The sequence below is a fragment of the Phocoena phocoena genome, chromosome 17 (genome assembly GCF_963924675.1).
Source record: "Phocoena phocoena chromosome 17, mPhoPho1.1, whole genome shotgun sequence".
In the NCBI taxonomy this organism is placed as follows: Eukaryota; Metazoa; Chordata; class Mammalia; order Artiodactyla; family Phocoenidae; genus Phocoena; species Phocoena phocoena.
In genome coordinates, this window is record NC_089235.1 from 15686000 (window position 1) to 15711749 (window position 25750).

General features: G+C 37.0%; 1 protein-coding gene across 1 annotated transcript in view; it reads right to left on the reverse strand.

The window, feature by feature from the left end:
• Positions 1 to 1009: 1009 nt before the first annotated feature.
• The window catches only part of TRAM1 (translocation associated membrane protein 1), a 29261-nt gene continuing 4520 nt past the window's right edge, over positions 1010 to 25750 (reverse strand). Inside the window, exons 2-11 of the mRNA XM_065895080.1 lie at positions 21768 to 21831; positions 19952 to 20073; positions 19720 to 19836; positions 18264 to 18322; positions 16504 to 16588; positions 10325 to 10395; positions 10114 to 10218; positions 9171 to 9314; positions 8662 to 8822; positions 1010 to 2588 (exon numbers count right to left, since the gene is read on the reverse strand). Coding sequence (XP_065751152.1) covers positions 2515 to 2588; positions 8662 to 8822; positions 9171 to 9314; positions 10114 to 10218; positions 10325 to 10395; positions 16504 to 16588; positions 18264 to 18322; positions 19720 to 19836; positions 19952 to 20073; positions 21768 to 21831 — 1002 coding nt within the window. The 3' untranslated portion in view covers positions 1010 to 2514. The remainder of the gene's footprint in view (positions 2589 to 8661; positions 8823 to 9170; positions 9315 to 10113; positions 10219 to 10324; positions 10396 to 16503; positions 16589 to 18263; positions 18323 to 19719; positions 19837 to 19951; positions 20074 to 21767; positions 21832 to 25750) is intronic.

Below are 25750 nucleotides of genomic sequence, written 5' to 3' on the forward strand. Positions count from 1 at the left end.
TGAGCATTACCTTGAATTTCCTCCAGGGTTACTTTTAAGGCCACTCTTTAAAAAGTGCAAACAGGTGGTCAGTATCAATCCATTCTTATAGGTGTCCACGTGTAGACAGGCAGCAGAACCAGTTTTCTGTGAAAACATCTGGCAACACCTTGGAGATATAGGGTGTCAATGGCTATTGCCGTCTGTGCAACAAAACATTTCTCTCCCATTTCCTCATCTATACAAGCTTTGCTCCAGGATTAGTTCTGAATTTAAGGACTGTGTACGATTAATTTTAGAAGAATGTAGTCAATACATTTGTTCCAGAATAGTCCACCTGGACTACTCACAGCCATATCCCCCCCTTTATGGAGGGAAGGACAACCCCAGAAGGGCAAAGCAACTAGTTCAAGGTCACTCAGTAACACAGCTGTCCTGGCTCATGGTCCTACCGTGACGCTTCCCATCAGTCTTCAAAGTCTGACCAGAGGCCGGGTGACAGCAGCAGTCTCTGCAGGATCTGGGGGGCCCGTAGAGACTTTCCTTGGAGGAGGGGATCTAGAGCTTACTATTTACAATTACACTTGTGTATATATGTGTTTTGTAAAGTTTTAACTACATACCAAGGGCTTCCCCCCACCCCCCAAACCCACAGCATATGTTGTAGAACACATAGCATATGCTGTATGTAATTTCATAGAAAGAAGGTTCCTCAGATGAGTGTGGAGACACTGCATGCTGTGTCCCCGCTGTTGTCATTCTAGGTGTCCTGCTGTAAAAAAGACACCTTTAAGTTTGTTTAACTCAATAGTCCCTGAATTTGGCTATAAACCACTTTTTCTCACAGTTGCCCTCATTAATAATATATGAAACTAATCATCTTTTTTGGTAGAACACACTTTTTAGGAAAGAAAGGCTGTTCTAAATGTTTATCAGAAGTATACTCTTTCAACGTGTACATTTTAATGAGATTAGACACTAAAAATAGCATAAAATTTGCTAACAACAAAGAAAACATCCAAGATACGGCTTGTGAAAGTAAAAATTTTTATTCGGATTGATTTCTCAATGTATAGTTCAATATAATGCCAGTTTTTAATGGCAGAGATTTGGTTCCACTGAAACTCCATGATGCTACAGAGAGCTACTACTTTTTCCAGGAAGTAGGTAAACAGCTGGAAACAGAAAGCACGACTTTCTAGCAGCATGGCAACTGATTAAACTGCAGACTTATCAGGTCTGCAACTTTTATACTAAAAATGGCGCAAACATTAGCTGGTGACGAAAGTGAGAAGTGGGGAGCGAAATGTGAACACTGCAAGGAGTGATATATGCCCTGTAAAGACGACAAAAACCCAAATAGAGCTATAAAGATTTTAAAGGATAATTATAGAAAAGGGAACCAAATATTTTACTCAAATGTTTTTTAGAGCCTTTCTATAGAGATACAAATATATATATATATATATTTATCCAAAAATATGTTTTATACAGATAAATGTTTCTCAGATAAGGACGGGACCAAAGCTACAGTTATAACATAAAGCATTGTCTTTTGTAAGACTATTTATCCACCTGAATTTTCAATTTGAGGCTAGTGCATTAAATGTTTTCCAAATATTGACATCTTTTTATATATATATAAATCAAGTAGGCATGATTTTTTAAAAGAGTTTTCAGGTTAAACAGTATTTTTCTAAGCTGCTGTGTGTATCAAACTTATGACAAGCCCCATTAAGAATTATTATTAATAAACATATCAAAAAGGGCTATGTTAAAATTTTCTTTATAGTAAATATTTAATTTTCTGATTTCCAGTTTACAAGTGTTGAAAATGCACAAGAAAGATTTTACTTCACAAGTACTTTTATGTTAATATATTTTGATTCAATATATATGGCAATAAAATCTTCATACACCATAACCAAAAGTATGTTTTTTTCTCCCTTAAAAAAATGGGGATGTAAATAACATTAACAACCACTAAAAAATAAAGCACACAAGTATTCTGGTGAATTTACAAATCTTTTTTCCCAAGTGTAAAGGCTACAAAAATTCCTAAAAATTAGAGAACACTGAAAACATATTAAAGTTTGACATCCAACTTTATATTATTTCCATTTTGCCCTGAAAGATAACTTTAAAAATATGGCCTTGCTGGAACAGGCCATCTTGCTAATATAAAAAATTGGTGAGAGCAAGAAATTGTATCACTGATATGTAGAATTTTTGTAAATAGTTCTCTCTTCAAATCATTAGAAAAATGCTGAAAGATAAAAAACAAAATAAAATAAAATATGGTGGTGGTCCCTAAACTATTTTGAAGGCAGGTAGCTTAGTCTAAGCTGAAGTATGTTTTTCACTCATAGTAATCATCCTCCCCTCAAATGCCCTTTAAAAAATGCATGAAACAATAGTAGCAAGAATCAAAGAGCACAAACTGTATTTTCAAGAACAGAAAAAAATCTCTAGTGCTGAAAGATATAGTAAAAAGCAGATTTCTTTGGGGACATTAATCAATTAGATTATAATTCATTATGAAGATTTCTCTTTTCTATTACGGGGAGAGTCTGCTCCATTTGAAGTTACTGTTCCATTTACACCATTTTCTGAAAAGAGAAAAAAAATCAGGATTACTTTCTAAGTAAGTGCAAATAATATTATCTTTTACACATAAAGGTACCCTCAGAAAAGAAAATTTAAAACCTAATATATACTCTTATGCCCTTAGGTGAAACTTACTTACTAGTGCTTAATCTTTACTAGTATTTAACCAACCATAAAAGCTGATAACATGTTAAACACAATGAACTGAAAGCAGCAAATTAAAAGTAATTACATATGTCAACGACATCTCAATTAAAAAAATAGTTAAAAAAGGAAAGTAACTACTATTGAAGGTAGGAAAAAAAGAGAAGACAGAAACTCTAAAAACAATTAGAAGAACTATAAAATAGTCTGCAGAGCAATACTTTTGGTAGAAAAAAAGGAACATTTTCACACTGGACAGCAGACAAGGGAAGTTCTTGGGGATATGTTTCTTTCCAACATATTAAAAAATTGGTGTTTAGGATGATAACTCTTATGTTTAAGAGTGTTAGAATCGCCTTCTTCAAGCCATGATGGAATAACTGATGCCAGACCAACCCTCCCTCCAAAAAGATCCACAAAAGGCGAACACGAAAATGGCTATTTGAAGGCACTGGGAAAAAAACCAAGTCAGCTAACTGTATTTCTCCCCCAAGGTATTTGCCAACTACTAAACGTGCACACACCAAGCAAGACTCAGAAAAATCCAGCAGAAAGTAACTCCTAACAAAGAATAAAGCTACATAGAGAACTGGGAAGTCTCACAATGACAGGGAGACAAAAATATGAATTTGGGGCCCACCAGAGAAGAAAGCCCTTAGGAATAGTTGATGTCCTAGGAATGAGGACAAACTGGAAATAGATCAGCTTCAGTGACACAGAATGATCCAGAGCTTCTACTAATTCATCCAGAGCCTCTGCATGCTTTTACACAGAACATTCAGTGTTCAACCTGACCTTAGGGGCACTGGCTTCTGCCTGGCTTCGCTGGAGCCCAGTCGGCCTCCCTGTGGCCTCAGTAACCGCCTTATGTGCCAACAACACAGGCTTACATCGTGTGAAAGCCCCAAGTGGCCTTCTATATTGTTAGCACAGTATTTAGTGTATAAAGGCAGAATTCTTACAATACTTTTTTTTTTTTAAGTATGAGGATACATGCAGTGCTGGCTTTCTAAATTTTAAAAAATTGGTATAATGTTGCTTATTTAAAAATAACGTTTGGATGCACTGGCAAATTATTTTTGTTTGCAGAGTGTTTTGTTTACAAATTGTCAGTCTTGTTTGTTTTACTGTTAGTGTGATACTTTTAGTGTGACTTTTTAAATGTCTCGGAAATTAAAGTTTTACAAAAAGTGATTTCATAAAAAAAAAAAAAAAATATCAGGTGTACCAGAAAACAAGACAAAATGACTGAAAACTAAGAGAAAAAAAAATCTCAGAAATAGATCCTCAGGTGATCCAGATCTGGAGTTGTCACACAGGGATATTAAAAGAACAATGATTAATAAAAATAAATGAAAAGATAGATAATTTCATCCAAGGACTCAAAAATCTTTAATCCCAGGACAGGATAATACAGTAACTAAAAATATAAATTTAATAAAAGTTTAATAGCAGATTAGGCCCAACAGAAGAGATGCGTGAACTAGAAAAAAATGCTCAGATTGAAACTCAGAAAAGAAAGGATGGAAAATGCAGAAAGCACGAAAAGATATAAAAGGACAGGGTAAAAGGGTTTAACACATGTACGGGAACCCCCAAAGGACAGAAGAAAGAGAATGGGGCAGAAGCAATATCTGAAGAAATAATGGTGAAGAATTTTCCAAAAATGGCAAAAGAAACCAAGCCAAGATTCAGGAAGCTCTACACAACACCGAGCAGGATAAATGCAAAGAAAACCAAACCCAGGCACATCACAGGATAACTGTCAAAAAAACAAAGATAATTTTGTCAGACTGGACGAAAAAATTAAAATCCAATCACATGCTGCTTACAAGAGACACAACTTATATTTAAGGACAAAGAAAGGTTTAAAGTAGAAAAACACAGGAAAAGATAGAGCATGCTAACACTTTACCACAAGATAGTTGGTGAACTGGAGTAAATTCAGACAAGCTAGAGATGAAGATGGACATGTGACAATAAAAAAGGACAAATCCCACAGGGATTTATATAACAACCCTGAATTTTGATATACCTATAACATATCTTCACAATATTTAAAGCAAAAACTTACAAGCTACAAGAAGAAATGGGTCAATACCTTCTGCAGTAACTGACTGAACAAGCAGAACTCCTTCCACCAAGTCAGTAAAGATACAAACCTGGGCATCACAAATGAACCTGATACCTACCTACAGAACAGAATACCCAACAAACACACAATACACGTCCTTCTGAAGTCCAGATGGAACATTCATCAATACTGAACACAGGATGAGACACAAGGAAAGTATCAACAAATTTCAAAGACTTGAAATCATTCGGAGTATGTTCTTTAACCACAGTGGAATTAAGCTAGAAATCAGTAGGAAAAAACCCCCCAAAACCTAGAAAATGCCCAAATACAGTATTTGTAAACTACACAATTTACTTATAAATAATCCATGGGTCAAAGAAGAAAGCACAACTGGAATTATAAAATATTTGAAACTGAATGATAATGAAAGAGAGATATCAAAACCTGTGAAATAAGGGTAAAGCATTGCTGAAAGGGAAGTTTGACCTTAACTGCAAGTAATTCATGAGAAGGGATGAAAAGTCAATGATTTATTTCCACAAGGTAAACCACAGATAACAAAACAGCAAATTAAACCCAAAGAAAGGGAAATAAGAACAGAAATCAATGACACATCTGAGACAATCAGCAAAAGAAGACAAATGTTGTTTCTTGGCTGATGGAAGAAGAAAAGAGAGAGGCATAAACTACTTACACAGGAAATGAAAGATGGGAATCACTGCTGTTCTACAGGCATTAATAAGTGCATATTATGAATAATGTTACATCAATACATTTTGCAAATTTAAATGAAATGGATAAATCCTTGAAAAACACTATTTACCAAAAGAGGAACAATAAGAAATAGAAAATCTGAATAATCCTATTATCTATTAAAGAATGTGAATATGTAGTTAAAAAAAAAAAAATCTTCCCATAAAGAAGAGTCTAGGTTGGACAGCTTCAGTGGTGAATCCTTCCAAACATTTAAATATTACAAGAAGGACAAAACTGCCCAATACTTTTTATAAAGCTAGCATAACTCGTATCAAAACCTGACAAGGATATTACCCCAGAAAAGGGCTAACTATAGCCCAATCTTTTACATAAACACAGATGCAAAAAATCCTATTTTTACAAAATATTGAAAAAACCCATCCAGCAGAAGTGATATATTGTCACCATCAACTTGGGTTTATGCCAGGAATGCAAAACTGGATTTACATTTGAAAATCAATACATTACAAAAAAATACATATCAATATTCTTTATGAATACAGGTGTAAAAATCCTCAACCAAATACTAGCAAGCCAAATCAAGCAGCATCTAAAGAGGATTATATACATGACCAAGTGAGATTTATCCCAGGACTGAATTGTTGGCTTAACATTAAAAAATCAATTAATATAATCCATCATATCAACAGAATAAAGGACACAAACCATTTGATGATCTCAATCGTTGCACAAAAAAGCACGTGACAAAATCTAACATCCTTTCATGATAAAAATTACAAACAAAGTAGGAACAGAAGGAAACTTTCTCAACCTGAAACAGCCCATTTAGGAAAAACTCACAGGTAACATCGTACTTAATGGTGAAAGGCTAGATGTCTTCCTGCTAAGATCAGGAATAATATGAGGATATCTGTTCTCACTAATTCTATTTAAAATTGTTCTGGAGGTTCTAGCCAGGATAATTTGGCAGGAAAATGAAATAAAAGGCATCCAGACTGGAGAGGAAAAAGTAAAACTATCTCTAGCTGTAAACGACATGATTCTGTATACTGAAAATGCAAAGGAATCCACAAAAGTACTAGAATTAAATAGTGAAGTAAAATTTAAAAACCCTAATAAGCACAACAGTGTTGTGGGATACAAGATCATTATGCAAAAATCAACTGTGTTTCTATACACTGGCAATGAACAATCCAGAAATGAAATTAAGAAGACAATTCTATTTACAACAGCATTGAAAAGAATAAAATATTTAGGAATAAATTTAATGAAGAAGTGCAAGACTTATACACTGATAACTATAAAATTTAATTGAAAGAAATTAAAGAAGACCCTAAAAGATGGAAGGACGTCTATGTTCATACTCCCCAAAGCAATCTACAGATTCAAGATAATCCATATCAAAGGCCAGCTGGCTTTTCTGCAGGAATTGACAAGCTGATCCTAAAATTCGTATGGATGCAAGGCACCCAGAATAACCAAAACGTGAAAAAAAAAAAAATGGTAGACTCACATTTCCTGATTTCAAAACTTACTACAAAGCTATAGTAATCAAGACAAGGGCATAAGAATAGACATAGAGATAAAGAGACTAGAATAGAGAGTCCAGAAATATTAAATTCTTACTTTATGATCAACTGATTTTCAAGACAATTCAATAAAGATTCGTCTTTCCAACAAATGGTGCAGGGACAACTGGATATCAACACGCAAAACAATGAGTGTACAATGGTGCACTTTGGAAAACAGTTTAGCAGTTCCCACCAGATGTTAAATATACAGCTATCATATGACCCAGCAATTCCACTTCTAGTTATATATCCCAAACAGCAAAAAACAGGCATTCAAACAAAAACTTGTACGTGAATGTTAACGGCATCATTCACGGTAGCCAAAAAAGTGGAAACAACCCAACTGTCAGTCAACTTACAGATAAGCAAAACACAGTATATACATAACGCTAGTATATTATTTGGCCATAAAGAGGAATGAAGTATCGGTACATGCTACAACATGTATGAATCTTAAAAATATGTTATGTGAAAGAAACAGCTGCAAAAGATCACATACTCTATGATTCCACTGATTGATAGGAAATATCCAGAAAAGGCTAATCTACAGACAGAAAACAGGTAAGAGGCTGGCAGGGGAACGGAGGGAATGGAAAATGACTGCTAATGGTGAATATACTTAAGAACCACTGAAACGTGCACTTTAAAGGGTGAACTTATGGTGTGTGAATTATATTCCAATAAAGCAGTTATTAAAAAATATTACTGAGAGAAATTAAAGATAATCTAGATAAGTGGGAGGTATATATCATGTTCATGGGTTGATATACTCAATTCTCCCTCAGCTGATCTACAGATTCAATGTAATATCAATCTGATACCCCAGTGAAGCTATTTGTGTATGTGAAAACTGACCAAGATGCAGTAAAATTTATATGACATGCAAAGGGTCAAGAGTTGCTGATACAAGCCTGAATAAGGATAGGACTGGAGGACATAAACTACCAGCTATAAAGACTTATAAGGAGCAAACCACAGTTGATATATATTTTAAAATGGAACTCCTTGTGTTACAGTTCCAACTATAAACACTCGAAGTTGAAAAAAAATTACTCCACTGTCAATGCATTTTCAATCAAAAGCCAGAAGGAGAAAAGAGGTGAGATGCAGACTCAAAGATGAAGGATCAAACAATCAGAAGTTATTAAAAAAAAAGAAAAAAAAAAAAAAAAAAGGTGTTCCACTTGGGACTAAAGGGCAGATGGGGAGGGGCTGAAAAAAGGTTTTGTTTTTAAAATATGAGTAAGATGCTTGAAAGTACAATCACTCTCGAGGTTAGTTATTCACTAAAACTGCCCATGTCCACATTGGTCTATAGTGGCTCAAAGTCATCAAGTCTGGAAAACTTGTCAGAGAGAACTCAGCGGACAGCTTTTGAGGAGAATAACTGACCAACAAACTGTAGGATGGGGGAAAATGATTTTGTTTCTAATTTTGCTAATAAGTAGAATAAACTTTCCTTTATAAGATTTTAAGTCTTAACAAGATTATAAATAAAACCCCAAAACGTTAAAAAAAAAAAAAAGTTTCCTACTTCAAGGTTTTCATTGCTTACTGAATACAAACCTGTTCCTTTTCTAGAAGACCTGCCTTTAGTCACTGTTGGTTTCTTCTTCACGGTTGGTGCTTGAAAAGTAGAATGTTCTCTCCACCTCCGAAGCTGAAAATTAATGAACTTCCACATCATGAATGCTTGGGTAATGCAAATAGACGCCAGAACAGCGATTCTGAGAATGTGAAGGAATGAACGGAGAGTCAGAGTGCACCCCAACAACGCCATTGAATAAAGCCGTCTATCCTGCTTTGACAGGATTAACTTAGTGCTAAATTCCCACTAAGTTGACAAGATTATGTTAATAAATAATTATCCTGCTAACGATTAATCCCAGAAGTTAAATAAACGCTTTAGTACTTCAGTTTGGACATGAAATCGTTAACAGGTATGAAATCAAATCGAATGAATATTTACCCTAACCCCTGTATTTATCCCTTTATTTTTAGATGATTCATATTGTAAACTGATAATACATACTATATAGTAGTGCAAAGTGAGAAAAATATTAAATCAACTCTACCTAACAGCCAACACATTGAAGTTTCCAGTACTGAAATCCAGCTTCTGATTCTCTGCTCTTGCAAGGCCAAAGCCAACAGTGAGTACCGAAAGAATTAAAGTCAGAAGTCTTCCCAACACAAACAGAACTGCCCACAGAGAAAATCTGAGAAAAATGTCACAAGTCAGATTCGCAGAATTGCAAAGATAAGAAAAGATCCTAGTAGAAATCAGATTCCTGTTAAGTAAATGCATATTAAAACAGCATTTCTTATTGTTCTGCAAAAAGGATTCTGAAATAGAATGTTAGGGAAATGCTTCATATTATATCACATTCTTGAAGATATATAACATATCGGCATTATTTCAGGTTCTAGAAGTCCAGTAAAGAAATGTTTGATATTTTTTGTTTAGCTGATCTTTTTTTGTGTGTGTGTAACAACTATTAATGATTCTCGGAACTACTGGAAAATGCTGGATAAAACAAAAGCCGTGTACTCAATTCTCATGAGAGTCCCAGTTTTACTTTTTTTTTTTTGTTAAAGGCCTCACACTCTTTACAAGTCATATCACTTCAATTCTGTTCCAGTTCAATTTTCCCATCAAAGTATTTTAATATCTTTAAGGCTCTATAATCTATTATTTCAATTTCTTCTGAAAGTTCATTCTTCCTCATTCTTCCTTCTCCAAAAGAAAAACGTGCGTTTAAACAAGATAGGAGAAGTTATATCAGAAAAGTAAACCCTCAACCCTCAAAATTACAAGTTCCAATACAGTATCTCTCTAGCTAAGAACGATTCTATTTTAGAGAACAAAATACCAACATCAACAGCTAAACAGGGTCGTTTTATTTAAAGCTGCTACTAAAAGGTTATAAAAAACAATATAATTGCCAATAGCATGGTCCTTGGCAACATAGGCACTGACTTTAATTACACAAGAAATAGAACGGCTCAACAACTTACCCTTTCTGATACTTTTCATCACTAAAATAAAACAGGCGGGAAATGTGGAAAAGAAACTCAACAAAATAGTGCAGCACCAAAAGAACAAGTCCTAGATGATTCAAGCTGTTAAAAAAACACATTTAAAATAAAAAGATTAATTATGAATTAAGACAGATTAGCATACGGTCTGCCCAGTCCATATACACACCCAAGAAAAATCCCAACTCACTTCAAAAGATAAGCTCCAGCAATGTGAAAGAGGTAAAGACCAATGTAGACGAGCTGACGAGGAATATCTTCCTGTAAACAGAAAATTGCACGGTAGATTAAAACATGGGGACGCAGCTCCGTTCTCAGGAGCAGTGTGGCAGAGTGAAAATGCACCGTCACGGAGGAAGACTTGAAGGCCACTCTGCCCCGCACCCTTCCTGAATGCTCACCCCGATTAGCCGCAGTTCCTTAACCTCTCCTGGCTTCAGCTACTCATCTAAATGTGAGTAACAGCTGGGTCTGCCTGAATCCGATGAACTCCAAATCCCTTTCAGTACTGAGTGGTTCTTTTCATAATAAACATTTATTAAATGACACAATATTAATAACCATAATGTCCTTGTACTATTAGAATTGCTATGTTTATACCAGCAGAGGTGCTTTTGTTTACCTAAATAGTATTCACATTTTTTAGCTCATGCTTTTAGTCCCTTTCATTTCATTGTCAGTCAAGTCATTAAAATCGAAGGTTAAAATTTATCTTCTCACTTAGGATACCATCTATTTGTATATTCTTTCTGCTCTTAATAACCTGTAAGCCAGGTATCCAGATTTTACTTTTGCTTCTCTTTTTTTCTTCCATAGTCCCTAGTGACCTGGTTATCTCAGCAACAGTGGTTTTCAAAGACATAAGTCAAGTGAATCACGAAATCGATGTAGGGGGTCACCCTAACATGTTCTGAAATATGAAATAGAATAAAAAATGCTAGAGTGTATATAGCTCATTGCATTGTTTCATGAAAATTTTAATCCAGATTTTACACACACACACACACACACACACACACACACAGAATTATGATATAAACTCTAGTTTTTCGTCTTGGGTTGCAGTAAAAAAATGTTTGCAAAATATGAACAGTGATAGGCCCAATAAACACTCGTTAATTTATGAAATGCCTCTACCTCTCATTTCTGCTCTCTCTTTTTTTGGCAGTTTACCACATATATTGATATATATATGTCTCTATTAGCCTGTCAAATATATATTACAAGGCTCTATTAGCCTGGTTAGTACTATTCATGTACTGCAGCTCTAATTAAAATGACTAAAATGGTGGTTGATGTTGGCAGACTGAGCTGCATTCATCTGGAACCTCACTAGACTCATCTCTGGCATATAACAGAGTTGAGCACAGGTCTCTATTGGTCTTCTCTTTGCCACCTACATTTCAAGTAGGGAGTTACTTGACCAAATCTTCTGAGAAAGAGTAGAGTTTACAAGTATAGTTTTGAAGCTAAAAACTCTTTTCTAGTAAGAATGCTACAAAGATCAAGTGTTAGACAGGTAGAACATACAACAGTTGACTGGAACTATATAGAGTCCTACACTTTGGGTCTCTCAGGGAAAACTCTCAAGACATAATACCAAGTTTACAGTGGAGTTTCCAACTGGAGAGAGAAGTATCTCTGAAAATAGGCTGTCTGAAGATTCTCTCCACATAATTTTGAAACTTCCAATGAACTAATTCTCCTTACCAAAGGAGAGAGGGAGAAAGATGTCGAGACAACATGGTGAAGTTCAACCACAAGAAAGCCTCTTCGTTCTCTTGTAGTCATTTCAGACCAGCTCAGCTGTAGGGTTATAACTGCAATTTGATATGCTATGTGGTGTGTATATCACTGGCACTGCACAAAATGATTTTAGATAGTATACAAGAAAACAAACTTTCATTATAATTTTAAATAAAACATTTTAAGTTGCAGCAAGGTGGCATATAAGTGACTACGTATGGGAAATACTGCCATATTCCTTCCTTCAGATGTGTTAAACAATGCTCCAAATTTCTGAGGGGTAAACAACACTAGGGGGACCCCCAATACTTATAATAAAAACTTTTTTGTTTTTTAATTGCTGATTGAACACTGAACTCATTTTACTACATAACAGCTTGTGTAAATCGATGTAAAAAACTAATTTGCTGGAAAAACTGCTGGAAAAACCAGAGCAGTGTAACTGCTTGGGAGGATTAAAAAAAAAAAGATTTTTTTTAAGAAGAAACACAAATAAGTTTTAAAAATACGCCATTTAGCAGAGAACATAAGATGCCTATCTCTTCTCTTCTCTGACAAAAAACACTATTATGAATTACAAACACACTACATTTCAAAAAGCCATTCCATTTCTTTTATATTTCTTGTCCTTAAATCTCAACCTAATTGAGGCAAGGTTGTGCTTGCCGTTAGGTAAAGAAAAATCCAGAGCTTCTTCCCTAAATTCAGATTCAACTTTGCATTTCAGCCCTGCCTTTCTGATAGAAGACCAGATGAGTCAATAATGGAAAGTAAACTACCATCACAGCTTCCATCTTCACAACCATCAAATGCCTAGCAAGAGCTTTTACAATAGTCTCTTCAACTTTCAAAAGGACAGAGTATTAAGAATCCTTTTTCTAAGTAACGGCAACGTCCGCCTTATACAAACTGACCAGTGTCTCTAAAGCAATGTTTGCATACTCAAAGCCTAACCAGAGACAGCGTGTCAAAATAAACGAGTGACAGGGAAGAGCCCACAAGAAGTGGTGGAGAACGTGAGCTAAAGGCATTCCCACAGTAACAATACAAAGGTAATGTGCATGATGTAGCGTGACTTTTAAAATGACAAATTTTATCTAGATTTCACTTAGAAAATGGCTGCTTTCAGCAGTCCTGTTCTAGGCCAGACTCCTCTGACATTCTTCAATCCTCATGGGGTTACAGCCCCTCTGGGGCTTACATGTCTATGGCCAACAAAAAAGACCTTGCCCAGCAGCAGGGTCTCTGGGGCCTACACGTTTTCCTGGGGCTCAGGGAGAACAGAGAAGGCTGGGTGAAATGTTGGCACATATCAGTTCACTGGCCACGTTACATTTCAATTAGGGAGTCAGTAAGTCATCCATGGGCAGTTCATCACTGTTCTAGAATCTAGAGTCTAGATGAATATAAACATGGCTGAGAAAAGGCGATTTTGGTTTTTCAAGACATTTTCACACATCATCCTATGATTTTGTTACCAGGAGCCAGAAATGAGGTTTTGTGTATTTGTTTGTTTAAAGATTAGCAAACTTTTTTTATACTTGAATGAAAAAGATATATAATGAAACTGAATTATTAGAAAAGCATTGCCAAGTTCGTTATCTATCTTTAATGCTAACATTCAAGTAGTTTATATAAGGATGATGTCAGAGTGATGACTTAAAATTCTGATAGCTTCATTTTTCATGGAAAATCTAATAAACACAGCACACTTAAATCAAAACAAATTCTAAAATTATAAATAACTTCAGGTGACATTTTCAGCTGTTATTCCAACATGTTTTTATTAAAAAGGTCAGCCATATACTTTAGTAAATTTCTGTTTTTTAAAGAAAATGCTTTTCTTAACTACACTGTACTGAAAAATTAAATTTAAACTGAATATCACATATATGCCCAAATATAAGGCAAAGATTTGCCCCTGAACAACAGATGGAGCTGTCTCATGTGTAAATTTTTTCAAAGCTCTCATACTACAGGGATCTGTATCAATTACTTTATTCTGAACAACAAATCAATGTTTGGGTAAGATACACAGCCTGAGAAACCTCAATCAATGTCACTTCTAAATGCTTAGAGAGGTCTAGTGGAGGAATAAGTAAGACAGAGGTAATGATGTACTCTGGAAAAACGGACTTAGATGAGTCAAAGGGCAGCTCGAGTGATGAAGGACGGATGTTAACAACAAAGTTGAAGGGTGGACATAACCCTCATGAAGTAGGAGAAAGCATTTTTCTGATTTATTATACTTTATATGATATACAATTATATGTATGGATAATTAAACCAAATAAACTGATATTAGAAATAAAACATTTGGCTATTTCATCCACACTTCCCTGAAACTTCATATATTCAAGTTGGCTAAAAAATTACATTTTGAATCCTCTTACGGGCAAAAAGAGAGGACTATTTGTATTGAAACATACATATTACATGTGGTTATAATATCCTTCTTAAAAGAAACTGAGTTATTTGTGCCTAACACACATCTTGAACTGCTACTGTGTTCCTTTCTTCATTTCTCTGTAGGATCGGTTCAAAACAATCACTGTACTAGTTTTTTCCAGTAAAGAGTTCTTCCAAAAACAATTTTGATAGAGTAAATTTTAAGAAACTGTTTAACACATATGCAGCTGTTACTTTCAAATTATGTTAATTACTTGCAACAGTTACTTTCGACTGTCATATGTAGGTGTTAAAAATAGTTTCAGTTAAATTCTAAGTTATGCAAATTATTCCATGAAAATTAAGATTGCATTTCTGGAGAAATGCCATCTGGCAGGAATTGATAAGAAAAGAGCTTTGAGAATGAAAATGAACAATTACTTTGAAATGTCCCTCTCTACTTACATGGTCAACGAACAAGATATAGACATATGAATTAATAATGAAACCCAGAGATATTATGTCCACAGGTATAAGAAGTACACGAAGAAAGCTTTAAATATTGGAACCATGGTACTAAGACATCAAGGAACTATGATAGTCTCAGCAGTGCTTTGCAGAACCTTCTGTAATGATGGACATGTTCTCTATCTCTGATCTAAGATGGCAGACCGTGAAGCCACGTGTGGTGAATGGGCACTTGTAATCGGGCTAGTGTGACCAAGAAAGTGAATTTTGTTTTTGCTTAGTTAATTTAAATGTGGCTTGTGGGTACTAATTTGGACAGTGCAGCTATGGGACATGTATGGTTCACAGTAGGTGCTTACTGAATATGGAAGCGTTATTGGAAACTGTGAGCCTAAGAATTTTACCTTAAGACAGTTCTAAGTCAAAGGTTTTATGCACCTTCATCCTAATCCTTACAATCAACTAGAAAAACATTGTACTTTACACGGCCTAATTTAGAAACACGGTGGTGTTTTCTAATTGTGGCAGACAACAACATCAATGATGACAGACACACAGGACACGAAAAGTCACAGACACAACACAATAATAAATCAAGTGCCTATACTCATGAATTAACTATTCAGAGTATGTATAGAAATAAGTGTTTGTGGCTTTTGAGAAGGCAGAGGAAAGATGGTTGCTGGATGGATTGGTTGCTCTGCTATTTTGGAAAGCTTCTCAAAGTAAGGGGATTTTAACAACAGTGTTTTAAACGTGGAAAAATGTGAAATACATACAACAAACAGACAGTATAACGAATCCCCAGGTACCTATCGCCCAACTTTCTGGTTGTTAACTCATGATCAGACTTCTTTTATCCACAGCCCCACCCACGTATCATTTCATATATAGGAATATTTAAACAATCTCTCCCCCCAAAAAAGAGAACAAAAGTGCTTGATTAATTTATCAGAGGGAAAAGGTATTCCAGAAAAAGGAACTGGTGTGTTGGGATTATAAAATTAGAGAATGTCAGTGTGAATGAGGCATAAGGAGAGAGTGGAAGAAAAAGGGACCGGGGAGGAGGCACAGACAGGAGAAACCCTTAGAGCACAGGTGAGCAGCTTTATTTTAGTTTAAAGCAACAGGGAGCTAGTAGAGTTTTTAGAGGAGAAAGAGTTAAATAAAGGAAATAAAGTTTACTTTGTGACATCACAGAAGCCTGACTTCAGAAGTACTGAGGGTAAAACTACACAGGAGGCTACTGTAGTGCTCCAGTGGTTTACTCATTGTTCAAACAAAACAAACAAACATCTTTCCCACCTATTTCACCAGGAAAAAATTCAAGGTGAATATTTAACTATGGTTTACTTTTCTCAATACTGAATTTTTCTTTGGGACTTACACACAGTACAATTTAGTTGTACAATAATCTAATCCTTTTGGTCTCGCTTGTGAAACTGCTAAGAATATCAGTAACACAAAACTAACATTACATTGCAAAATTTGTTTAAATTATTTTAAATTACCACGAACATAATTTTAAAATGAGAAACTAACATGTCAAATGTAAAATTCCCCTCTAAGTTAAAATGACTGAAGGTTTCTTCAATAAATACTTAAGGATACTTAGTCTCTGTGGAAAGGAGAGAGGTGAGAGAATAGTGGGGGGAGAGTTGAGGTGAGAGGGAGGTTAGAGACATGAGGAAATAATTTTAAAAAGACTTCCAAAAAAGGCAAAAAAAGGCAAAAGACAATTTTTAAAATTATAAAACCCCTGCTTACTTTTTTGGTTTTCTGGAAGTAGAGTTCAGGAAAAGCATGAAACCAGTATGCCAACTGTGATATGTAGAAAAACTTCATTTGAAATCTGTACCAACACAAGAAAGTAAAAAATACCTTTTAAAGCATACCATTTTTAAAGAATAAAGTACAAACAAACACTGTAAATCAGGATATACTAAGTAGCTACCTTTGTGTTATCACTTCAGGTCCCCTCACGATACTCCATGTACCGTACTCTCCAACAGCCACTTCCCCCGGCCCCCCGGCCCCCCAGCATCAGTCAGCTCCTCTGGATTAAACAGCAGAAGCAGAGACATGATCTGCAGAACACTGTGAACATGCAAGCGAGCTGCGAGGAAACAGAGGCCCTTGTCTATTAGTTACTTAATACTGAAGAGTGTGCCTGTCAGCTACTGAAGACATACGGACCATGACTCTAAGGGAATCAAATCACAGATCGGTAAGGTTTCGTCAAAAGGGAAGTGGGAAGGGCAAACAAGATGGATAGAAAAGTGAAGGTGCATAGATTAACCAGCACCTGAAACCAGGATAATCCCAATTTCAAACAATCACTCGATTTTTTCTTAGGGAAATACGGTAACTCTACCAGGTTGAGACACTGAGAGCCCCCAATAAATGGAGGCAAACCAGGATTCCAGAAGAGAATAAGGCACTGACGGACTCCCCAGGAGACATATCATATTCAGTCTAGAGTCCAGTCTCCTCCTCACATCACACCCCTCCAGATCTTCTGCTTTCTCTCTGCTCTCCCTCCCCTCTCCTCCAGAGGTCTAAAGCAGAAAACACAAAGCCAATCTGAATAATTCCAGGGGGGTGGGGAGGGGGGAAGATACAGTCCCACATAAATATGATGTTTATATCTCCAGTTTACAAAAGTGCATTGAATTAACAATTTTTAAAAGTCAGAATGGCTCAGCAGAGTATGGTAATATTGCAGGGTCATGTTATTCCCTTCATACTTTTTCAGCAGTCCTCATATCACAACGCATTTATTGACTACTTTCTACCTGATAAGCACCTACAGCCTGGCACAGCAAATGATATAAAAAGAGACAGTTCTTCTTGTTGTCAAGGTACATATAGCCTTGGTGGGCATGGGCACAATTTAAGACTTACATAAATGAGACAGTTACAAGACAGCCAAGACAATGTATAGATAAACATAAAATATTGCACACCAAAATGACAAATTCAGGAAAGCAGAAGCCAACATAGGCTAAAGGAGCAAGGAAAATATGGAATAGATGTTCTAGAGCTGGGCTTGAAGAACGAATAACTTAGCTGGCTGACTCTGCAACCCCTGAGCTTCTTACAGCATTGTACAGAAACCCTGGGGGCCATAAAAATAAAAAAGAAACAGTCCCTACCCTCAAGCTTAGAGCATAAGAGAGTAAGAAATGGAAGGAGTGAAAAGAGACCGGAGCAAAGAAAAGGAGCAAAAGAATGTAGAAGATGGAGCAGTGACGAGAAGGGTTAGGGAAAAGAAAGGGAAGACAGAGGACTAAATTAGGATTACTGTTAAAAATCAGTTTTCTCAAGGTAATAAACATGCTTAAAAGATTATATACATGAAAAAAAGCACACAGGAATTTTTTGTCCTTATGGCAGTGAGACTGCCAAAGACATACCTATTGTACGAATTTCCCTAAGGTCCTAAAGAGAATAACAAGAACAAATCCTGCTTAAAAGTGACATGACGATGGTCCTTAACTAAGAAAAACCTGCTGAAAATGACTTACGTCATCAGGTTATGGGGATAAGCTCTCCACAAGATAGTTGGGTCTGAGATATAGTTCTCCTAAGAGAGAAGATACAAAAATTAGCTTAATGAGCATGGAAACGTCTTAGAAAGTAAGACAGTATTTTCATTCCTTGCACATTTACATCTCTCCACCTCAAGTTCCATTGAAGTCCAACCTTTCAGATGTTTTAGTTATTTTCCATTCAGTCGAACTGCTTACTTTAGTGAAGTGAAAATCAATATGAGTGACTTGAAGTCAAATAAGACATAATTCCTGGCTTTCGAAATTCCTTCAATCCAGTAGAGTAAAAAAGACACATATGCAAACAAACATAACACAACCAAAAACCAGTGATGGTGCATAACAGAGTTACAACAGCCACTGGAGGGATGAATGTTGTCCTGGGTAATCAAGCAAAGGGTTCAGAAAGAGGTAGCACCTGACAGGAGACAGAAGATCAAGGTGTTGCCAAGTTTTACAGGGTTATGTCCACATAATAACCACGTCTTTTTCTTAGATAACCAGATCTATTTAGTGACAATTACTGCATATGTATATTAAAAAAAATCCTGAAGCAACTTATCCTTAATATTTTCCCACGGAAGTTTAACACCTTCACGTTTTTTAAAAAATGTGTAAGATAGAACTTTTGTACATCAACAATAAAAATTTTTTTTAATGTGTAAGAAAGATTTTAAGCTGAACTTTAATGTATCTATAAAGTATCATTAAAGCAGCAGTTTACAAAGGAGCAAGCACTGGACTGAAAGGCTGAGTTTTAGTGTATCTCCAACCATAAATGTCACACCCTGGAAAATTCACTTTACCTATTTATTCATCTCTAACATAGCGATTAAAAAAAAATACTGTGTCCTGACAAACTCAAAAATATGTAAACTCTGGGGTTCATATAAACTTAAAGGACTGATATTTACTAATATTAGATACTCTCTTCCCCCTCATTAGTTAGAATGGTACACTTAAAGGTTTAGATAGCCTTAATAGAAAGTTAATCAATATTTTAATTTGCTCAGAAAATACCTGGACTGTTTTTAAAGAATGAAATGACTGGAAACACTACAACTCATGTAACCCAGTGAAAGTATCACTGATAATTTACCCTTTTTGCTAATACAGAGATACCTGCAAATGACTACAAGATATGAAGACAACACTCAGATCGACTAAAAATGAGTAAGGCTTTCTGAAACATTAAACATAGTTGGCAATTTTTGCTGTATAAAAACTAACTAAAAGAGAAGCTTACTGATGAAACTTGATTTATACTAGTTCAAGAGCAGAACTCCTAATCTTAGATAAGAACAAGAGACAAGGAATTTTTCTAAGGTTCAGGGTTTGCTTATGAGCATTAAAAATAGGACATCAATTTCTGTTCTGGGTATATAATTAAATACTTTTGAGAGAGAAGAATTTCAGCACAGTACATACTTACAGATATGAGAATGAATGTGCCCCAAACACAAGAAAATAGGTAGAATGCACTCAGCTGACCAGATTCATTAAACTTGCTGTGTTTCGTTTTGGAAAAGTGCATTCGCCTGTTAATTTTCTAAAAATAAAAACAATCGTTAATAATTAAGATTATAAAATATATTTAATATGACTATCATAGTATGGAGAGCCAGTATTTTACAAAGTATAGATTTCTAAGATCGCATACTTACATCCAACACATATTCTTGAATTATGGCATGAATAATTATCGCCACTAGCATGTAGAAGAAAACTGTAGCCAAATCTTTGATACCATAGTAATAAAGGAACGCTGATTCAGTAGCTTGTTCTTCTGAAGGTCAAAAAGGACAGGACACACATACACAAAAATATACATAAGATTATAAAAACAGCACTTAAGTACAACATAGTTATGGAAACAAACAAGAGAAGACTAACCTGATAATTAAGTTTACAGAAACATCATGGTAATTTGCTTTTGGACACCTTCAGTCTTAGGAACAATGAAAACTGAGGAGACTATCTAGAAGTCTAAAGCTTCAGAAATTATTTACAAAGACTTGACACATGTTAGTTACAGCCATTAAAGACCAGAGAACAGGGAAGGGGAGGCCGCATTAAGATCCTTGGGGACTGTAAAATTGATATTACCCCAGGGATAGGGGTTAGATTATACTTAGGTTGTATTAAAGTTATACTTAGCACATCTGCCTGTCTTTTCAAAGAACTTTTGAAACTTTCTGCTTTCTAGCTCTACTTTCAAACTAGACACCACATTTATGATTCTGCTGGAAAAGCTGACTTAACTTTAATTTGATTTAGTTTTGAATTCTAAGCAGGAGAGACAGAGGCAACTGCTACAATTGTTTTCAATCTTTAAAATTGCTAAGATTTTTTCAGAACAAGACTTAATCAAATACTTGTGAATTGATAAAAGAGCTTTGTTTTTTTCTGGCATACTCAAATTTCAAAACAACTTTGTGGTTCTGAGTACTGTGATATCTAAGTTACTACATCAAATATTTACAAAATGATATAACTGAACAAAAACCCAACTCCATGTTGTATAATAGATCTTACATTCTAAATAGAGAGACTCTGGGCTCGCGGCAAGTTTACCACCTGAATATAGTAATATTTTGTTAACTGAATACCCCACTCCTCACCCATGCTAGTTAATTTTTTTTTTTTTTTTTTTTGCGGTATGCAGGCCTCTCACTGTTGTGGCCTCTCCTGCTGCGGAGCACAGGCTCCGGACGCGCAGGCTCAGCGGCCATGGCTCACGGGCCCAGCCACTCCGCGGCACGTGGGACCTTCCCGGACCGGGGCATGAACCTGTGTCCCCTGCATTGGCAGGCGGACTCTCAACCACTGTGCCACCAGGGAAGCCCCATGCTAGTTAATTATATTACTGTATCAACTTCCAATAACAACTTGATTTTCACATAGCATCACTCAGAAAAACTTTTCGAAATAAAACCTGAAAGTGTAGTTTGGATGTTATTACCAGACACTTATTGACATTCTCTCTAATCAAATAACTGATAGGACGGTAGAGCACAACCAAAAAGTGAAAAATAAAATGGACTTAAGAGGGTTGTTATTACGGGTCCAAAACAGAACCCATACAAGTCAGAAAAACGGAACCTGAACATTGGGCCTTTAGAAACCTTGACTGAACAAAGACACTTCAGACAAATGTAAAATATCTATTCTTAGGATTTTCTTATGAAAAGATCAGAGGGAAGAGAAGGCAAAAAAAAAAAGTTCTTCATTGGAATTTTAAGCCCATTTACAAAAGTACACAATAAACAAACACATAAAAACTGATTTTCATACAATATATAGGGTGAAGTCAACCAAAAACATCAGATTTTGCATTACAAAATCATCAAAATAATATTCAGTCTAATCACGAATGAGACCTGTGAAAATAATGAAGAACCTAGTATTCATGGAGATTTCCAAGTCTGTCCTACTGAACTCTTCTACTTAACCAGAAAATTCCAAAAGAAAACTACCTACCTGTTGCAGGGAGGGTAACATTGTACTGAAGAGTAACAAAAATTATAGAAGCTTTTGCTGTTATCTAGAAAGAAAAAAAAAGATCAAGTCAATTTGTGACCCTCTCCCAAATAGCAAATCGGGGGGGAAAAACATTCCAAGTTCTGTCCCCACATCTAAGAACCAAGGGCACCCTAGTTCCAGCTGCACCCTGACAGGCACGACTGGACTTCCCGATCACCAACAGGTTGATCTTGAAAGTTAACATAATTCGCCAGTGTAGTCTGAAGTTTAGATGGGATTGTGTAATTCACTCCTAACTTTAAGATTTCAAAAGAGATGCTGCAGTTCCAGTAAACAGTGTTTTGACAAATAATGTTTCTCTACTCTAGACCTGTACAATGAACACAAAATTTCCATCAAGAAAAATTTTAAATGTAAATTAATGAAAGAAAAGGAAGCACAGTTACCATGACAAAAGGTAGATCAAAGGTAGGATCTGTGGTGTGTGTTAATCTCCCACACACCTGGCATAGTTACATGGTCGATAAATATTTAACTGACCTGACTACTAGTAAAAGCAAAGTGGTCAGAACAGAAAAATGGAACGCTTACTCAATATTTATAGGCACCAGGCACTGTGCTAGACAAGAAAGGATAACAAAGGAATGGTATAATCCTGATGACTAGCAACTCAGTCCAGTCTGGAGGACAGGTAAACAAATTGCTATAATACCACAGAATCAATGCCAATGTGAACTGAGGATAAACAACCAAAGCATTTTTTTTGTTTTTGTTTTCCTCCTGGGGTGAGGAATGAGGCATGCTCTGGAAAGGCTTCGCAGGGGATGTGGTGCAGAAGCTGTCTCCTGTTGGAAAAGAAAAGTTCCCTAGGCTCACCCAGTGGGACCGAGAGGGCAGCACAGGTAGGAGAAACAGAAGCACAAAGGTCAAGGAGCGGTAAACAGTAGGTCAGGCTCGGGCACATGTCAGGAAGGGGTAGAAAGGCCTAGAAAAGTTACCAAGTGCTAGAAAGGACCTAGTTTGCTGAGCTTAGTAGTTTAGATTTTATTTTAGCCCGACCAGACAGTTTTGGGGAGGGGGAAGTTATTCATGCTTTTCAGAAAGATCGCTGACTGGGGTGCAGTGCTGGCCTCTCAAGCCCCCTCGGGGCCACGCTCCACCCGGCAATCAGTATCCCCTCCCGGTCATGTTAACGCCGCTCCCCACACCCATCCTCCCTCCACCCGCACCCCAAAGGTCCTTCGCCGATTCCCATTCTCTCCAGGATAAGAACAAACTCTGTGGTCTGGCCGCTGCTTCTCCAGCCCCTGTCCGGCCACTTCTGCCCCATCCCTTGCCTCCTGCACTCCTCCCACCATAGCTCCATGCACCCGCAGTGTTATCTAAGACACTGCTGGAAAACTTCTCCACTTCAGATCTCAGGTCAACTACACCCTTTCAAGGAAGCCTTCCCCGTCTCTTAGGATAGGTCATTTCCTTTGTTAGATTACCTCAGAGACCTGTGTTCCTTTCTTACAAAACGTATACTCCTGGCGTGATTGTGATAATCACTGCTGTCTCACCCATTAGACAGACAGCAGTCTCCATAAGAGCTGGGAGCATGTCTGTTTCTGCTCATCACTATATGCTTAGAGCCCAGCATGGTGTGTGGCACTTATTAGGCGATTGTTCAATATTACTGAACAAATACTAGATAAAATATAAATTGGAGTAAGGATGCAAGTCAAGTACGAGTTTTGCAAGAGACCCTGTGAAAAATAATAAGGTCTGAACGAAGGCAGTAGTAGTGGGTAGAGGCGGAACTTTTGAGGCAGAATAAGGCTTGGTTAGCAGGACAGAATCAAATTATGTACTGATGCTGCAACAACTGGGTGAAAAGCAATACTATTAATAAAAACGTGCAATATACAGGAGGAACCGCAGGTCTGAGGGAAAGAAGAAATTGCACTTTATATAAACTTAGATTTCTATGAGATATGCAGGTGTCAAGACCAACAGGTAGGTAAGGCCTACGCCTGGAGCTCTGCAGGGAGACCCGGGCTTAAGGATTTGGAAGTCTCTGTTTACAGGCAGTACATGGTACATAGTCGAGGCTGTCCAAGTATATAAATCCTCTACAGAGAGTGCACAGGATTCGATGAGAAGTAGGACACCAACAGAACCACGGAGAGGCCAGAGAAAAAGGCTGGTGGCAAAATAAGAAGAAATGATCAGAGAGGAGAGGCAGAGAGAGAAGGAAGAGAGCTAGATGCCCCCAAAGCCAAAGGGGAAACATTTCAAAAAGGGGTGGTTAATAAAGTCAAAGTTTCAATAGAGATGTGTCAGGAAAAGAGCGCAACGGACCGGACGACTTAAGAAGTCATCAGTGGTCGCAGCTTGAGTGACTCCAATGAAGAAGTGAAAGCAAAAGCCACCTCACAGTGGAGTGCAGAGCACAAGGGGAACAAAGGAGTTCCCAGCGACAGATGCCAGGTCAAGATTTATGTCGTTTCGTGATGGGAGGCACTGACCTGGTGCGGGGGCAGTCAGCAAAGGCACCAGGGACCAGGGAGAATTTAACATGTAAGGGCATAATGGATGTAAAGATCTGGTAGGGGTGAAATATAAGGATAGAGTTAAGGTTGATCTTGAGCAGTTTTCCTCTTAGATCAGGCAGGCAGAAGGTAAAAATGATGAGATAGATAAGTTCAAAAAAAAGGCAAGAAACTGAAGAAATTCCCTGTGGCGGGGGAAAAGCAATGTCATCTGTTAAGCATAGTTGGGGACTCAAACGATGAGTATTTTTTTTTTTATTTTTTTTTTATTTTTTTATTTTTTGCGGTACGCGGGCCTCTCACTGTTGTGGCCTCTCCCACTGCGGAGCAAAGGCTCCGGATGCGCAGGCTCAGCGGCCATGGCTCACGGGCCCAGCCGCTCCACGGCATGTGGGATCCTCCCGGACCGGGGCACGAACCCGTGTCCCCTGCATCGGCAGGCGGACTCTCAACCACTGCGCCACCAGGGAAGCCCCGATGAGTATTTTTATAGTTCCTTTAGGCAAAGGAGCTGGCCAGGGAAAAGTAAAAAGATGCCCGGGTATTACTTTTGTCTGAGGTCAGAAACCTTTGACTTGTAATATTATCTATCAGCAAGAGTGCATGACTTTCTGTGACAACACTGAGCAATCCACAAATGGGAGGCACGGAAAAGGCAGATGGCAGGCTGGACCCACGGGTGGATATGTGCAGGCCAAGTAGGGGGAAAGACCAAGAGGGAAAGGGAGCTGAGGGCCTGGGGAGAGTGTGGACAGTAGTTAAAGTCTACAGGAAGAAAAGCAAAGCAACAAGGGGCTAGTATACTGGAGAAAAGGAAAGGGGACCAGGCCCCACAAAAGCCTGGCCTAGGTGGAGAGCTGGCATACGAGCAGTAGACGTGGGGAGATGAACAACATGCAGGTTGCAGCTGAGTTCTGCTGTTCTGGAATTCAGGATCTGGAAGTATGGCAGGCTTGTGAGATAAAGTCAGGGTATGGCCACCACAGTGAGTTGTTTCACTGGGTAGATACATAAAGATCACTTGCCTAGAAAAGGCAAGTACGGCTTTTCTGTATTACATTTTGGGTCATTCACACGGATACGTGAGAGCAGAACAATGACATGAATTTCCAGGGTAACACTGCTTTCATGTGATTCTTTTTAATAAAGTTGACTGATTACTAAATTTTATGTTTTAATATCTTTGTTTAGATTTCATATATAAACGCACACACACTCCACATCCCTGTTTCTAATTTAGAATATGAGGTCACCACTACCATAGCTAAAAAAAACTTTTTAAGTTTTTTAACAAATGACAAGTGAAATTCTTCAAAGATAAATTTAATATCAAATTCCCCAAGCAACAAAAATTAGATTATCCTTTACTGCTAGGCTTCCAAAGAAAATTAAAATCCGGCTTCTAGCTAGCTTGGCACGTGACAGTAAGCGGAATAAGAAGAGGAA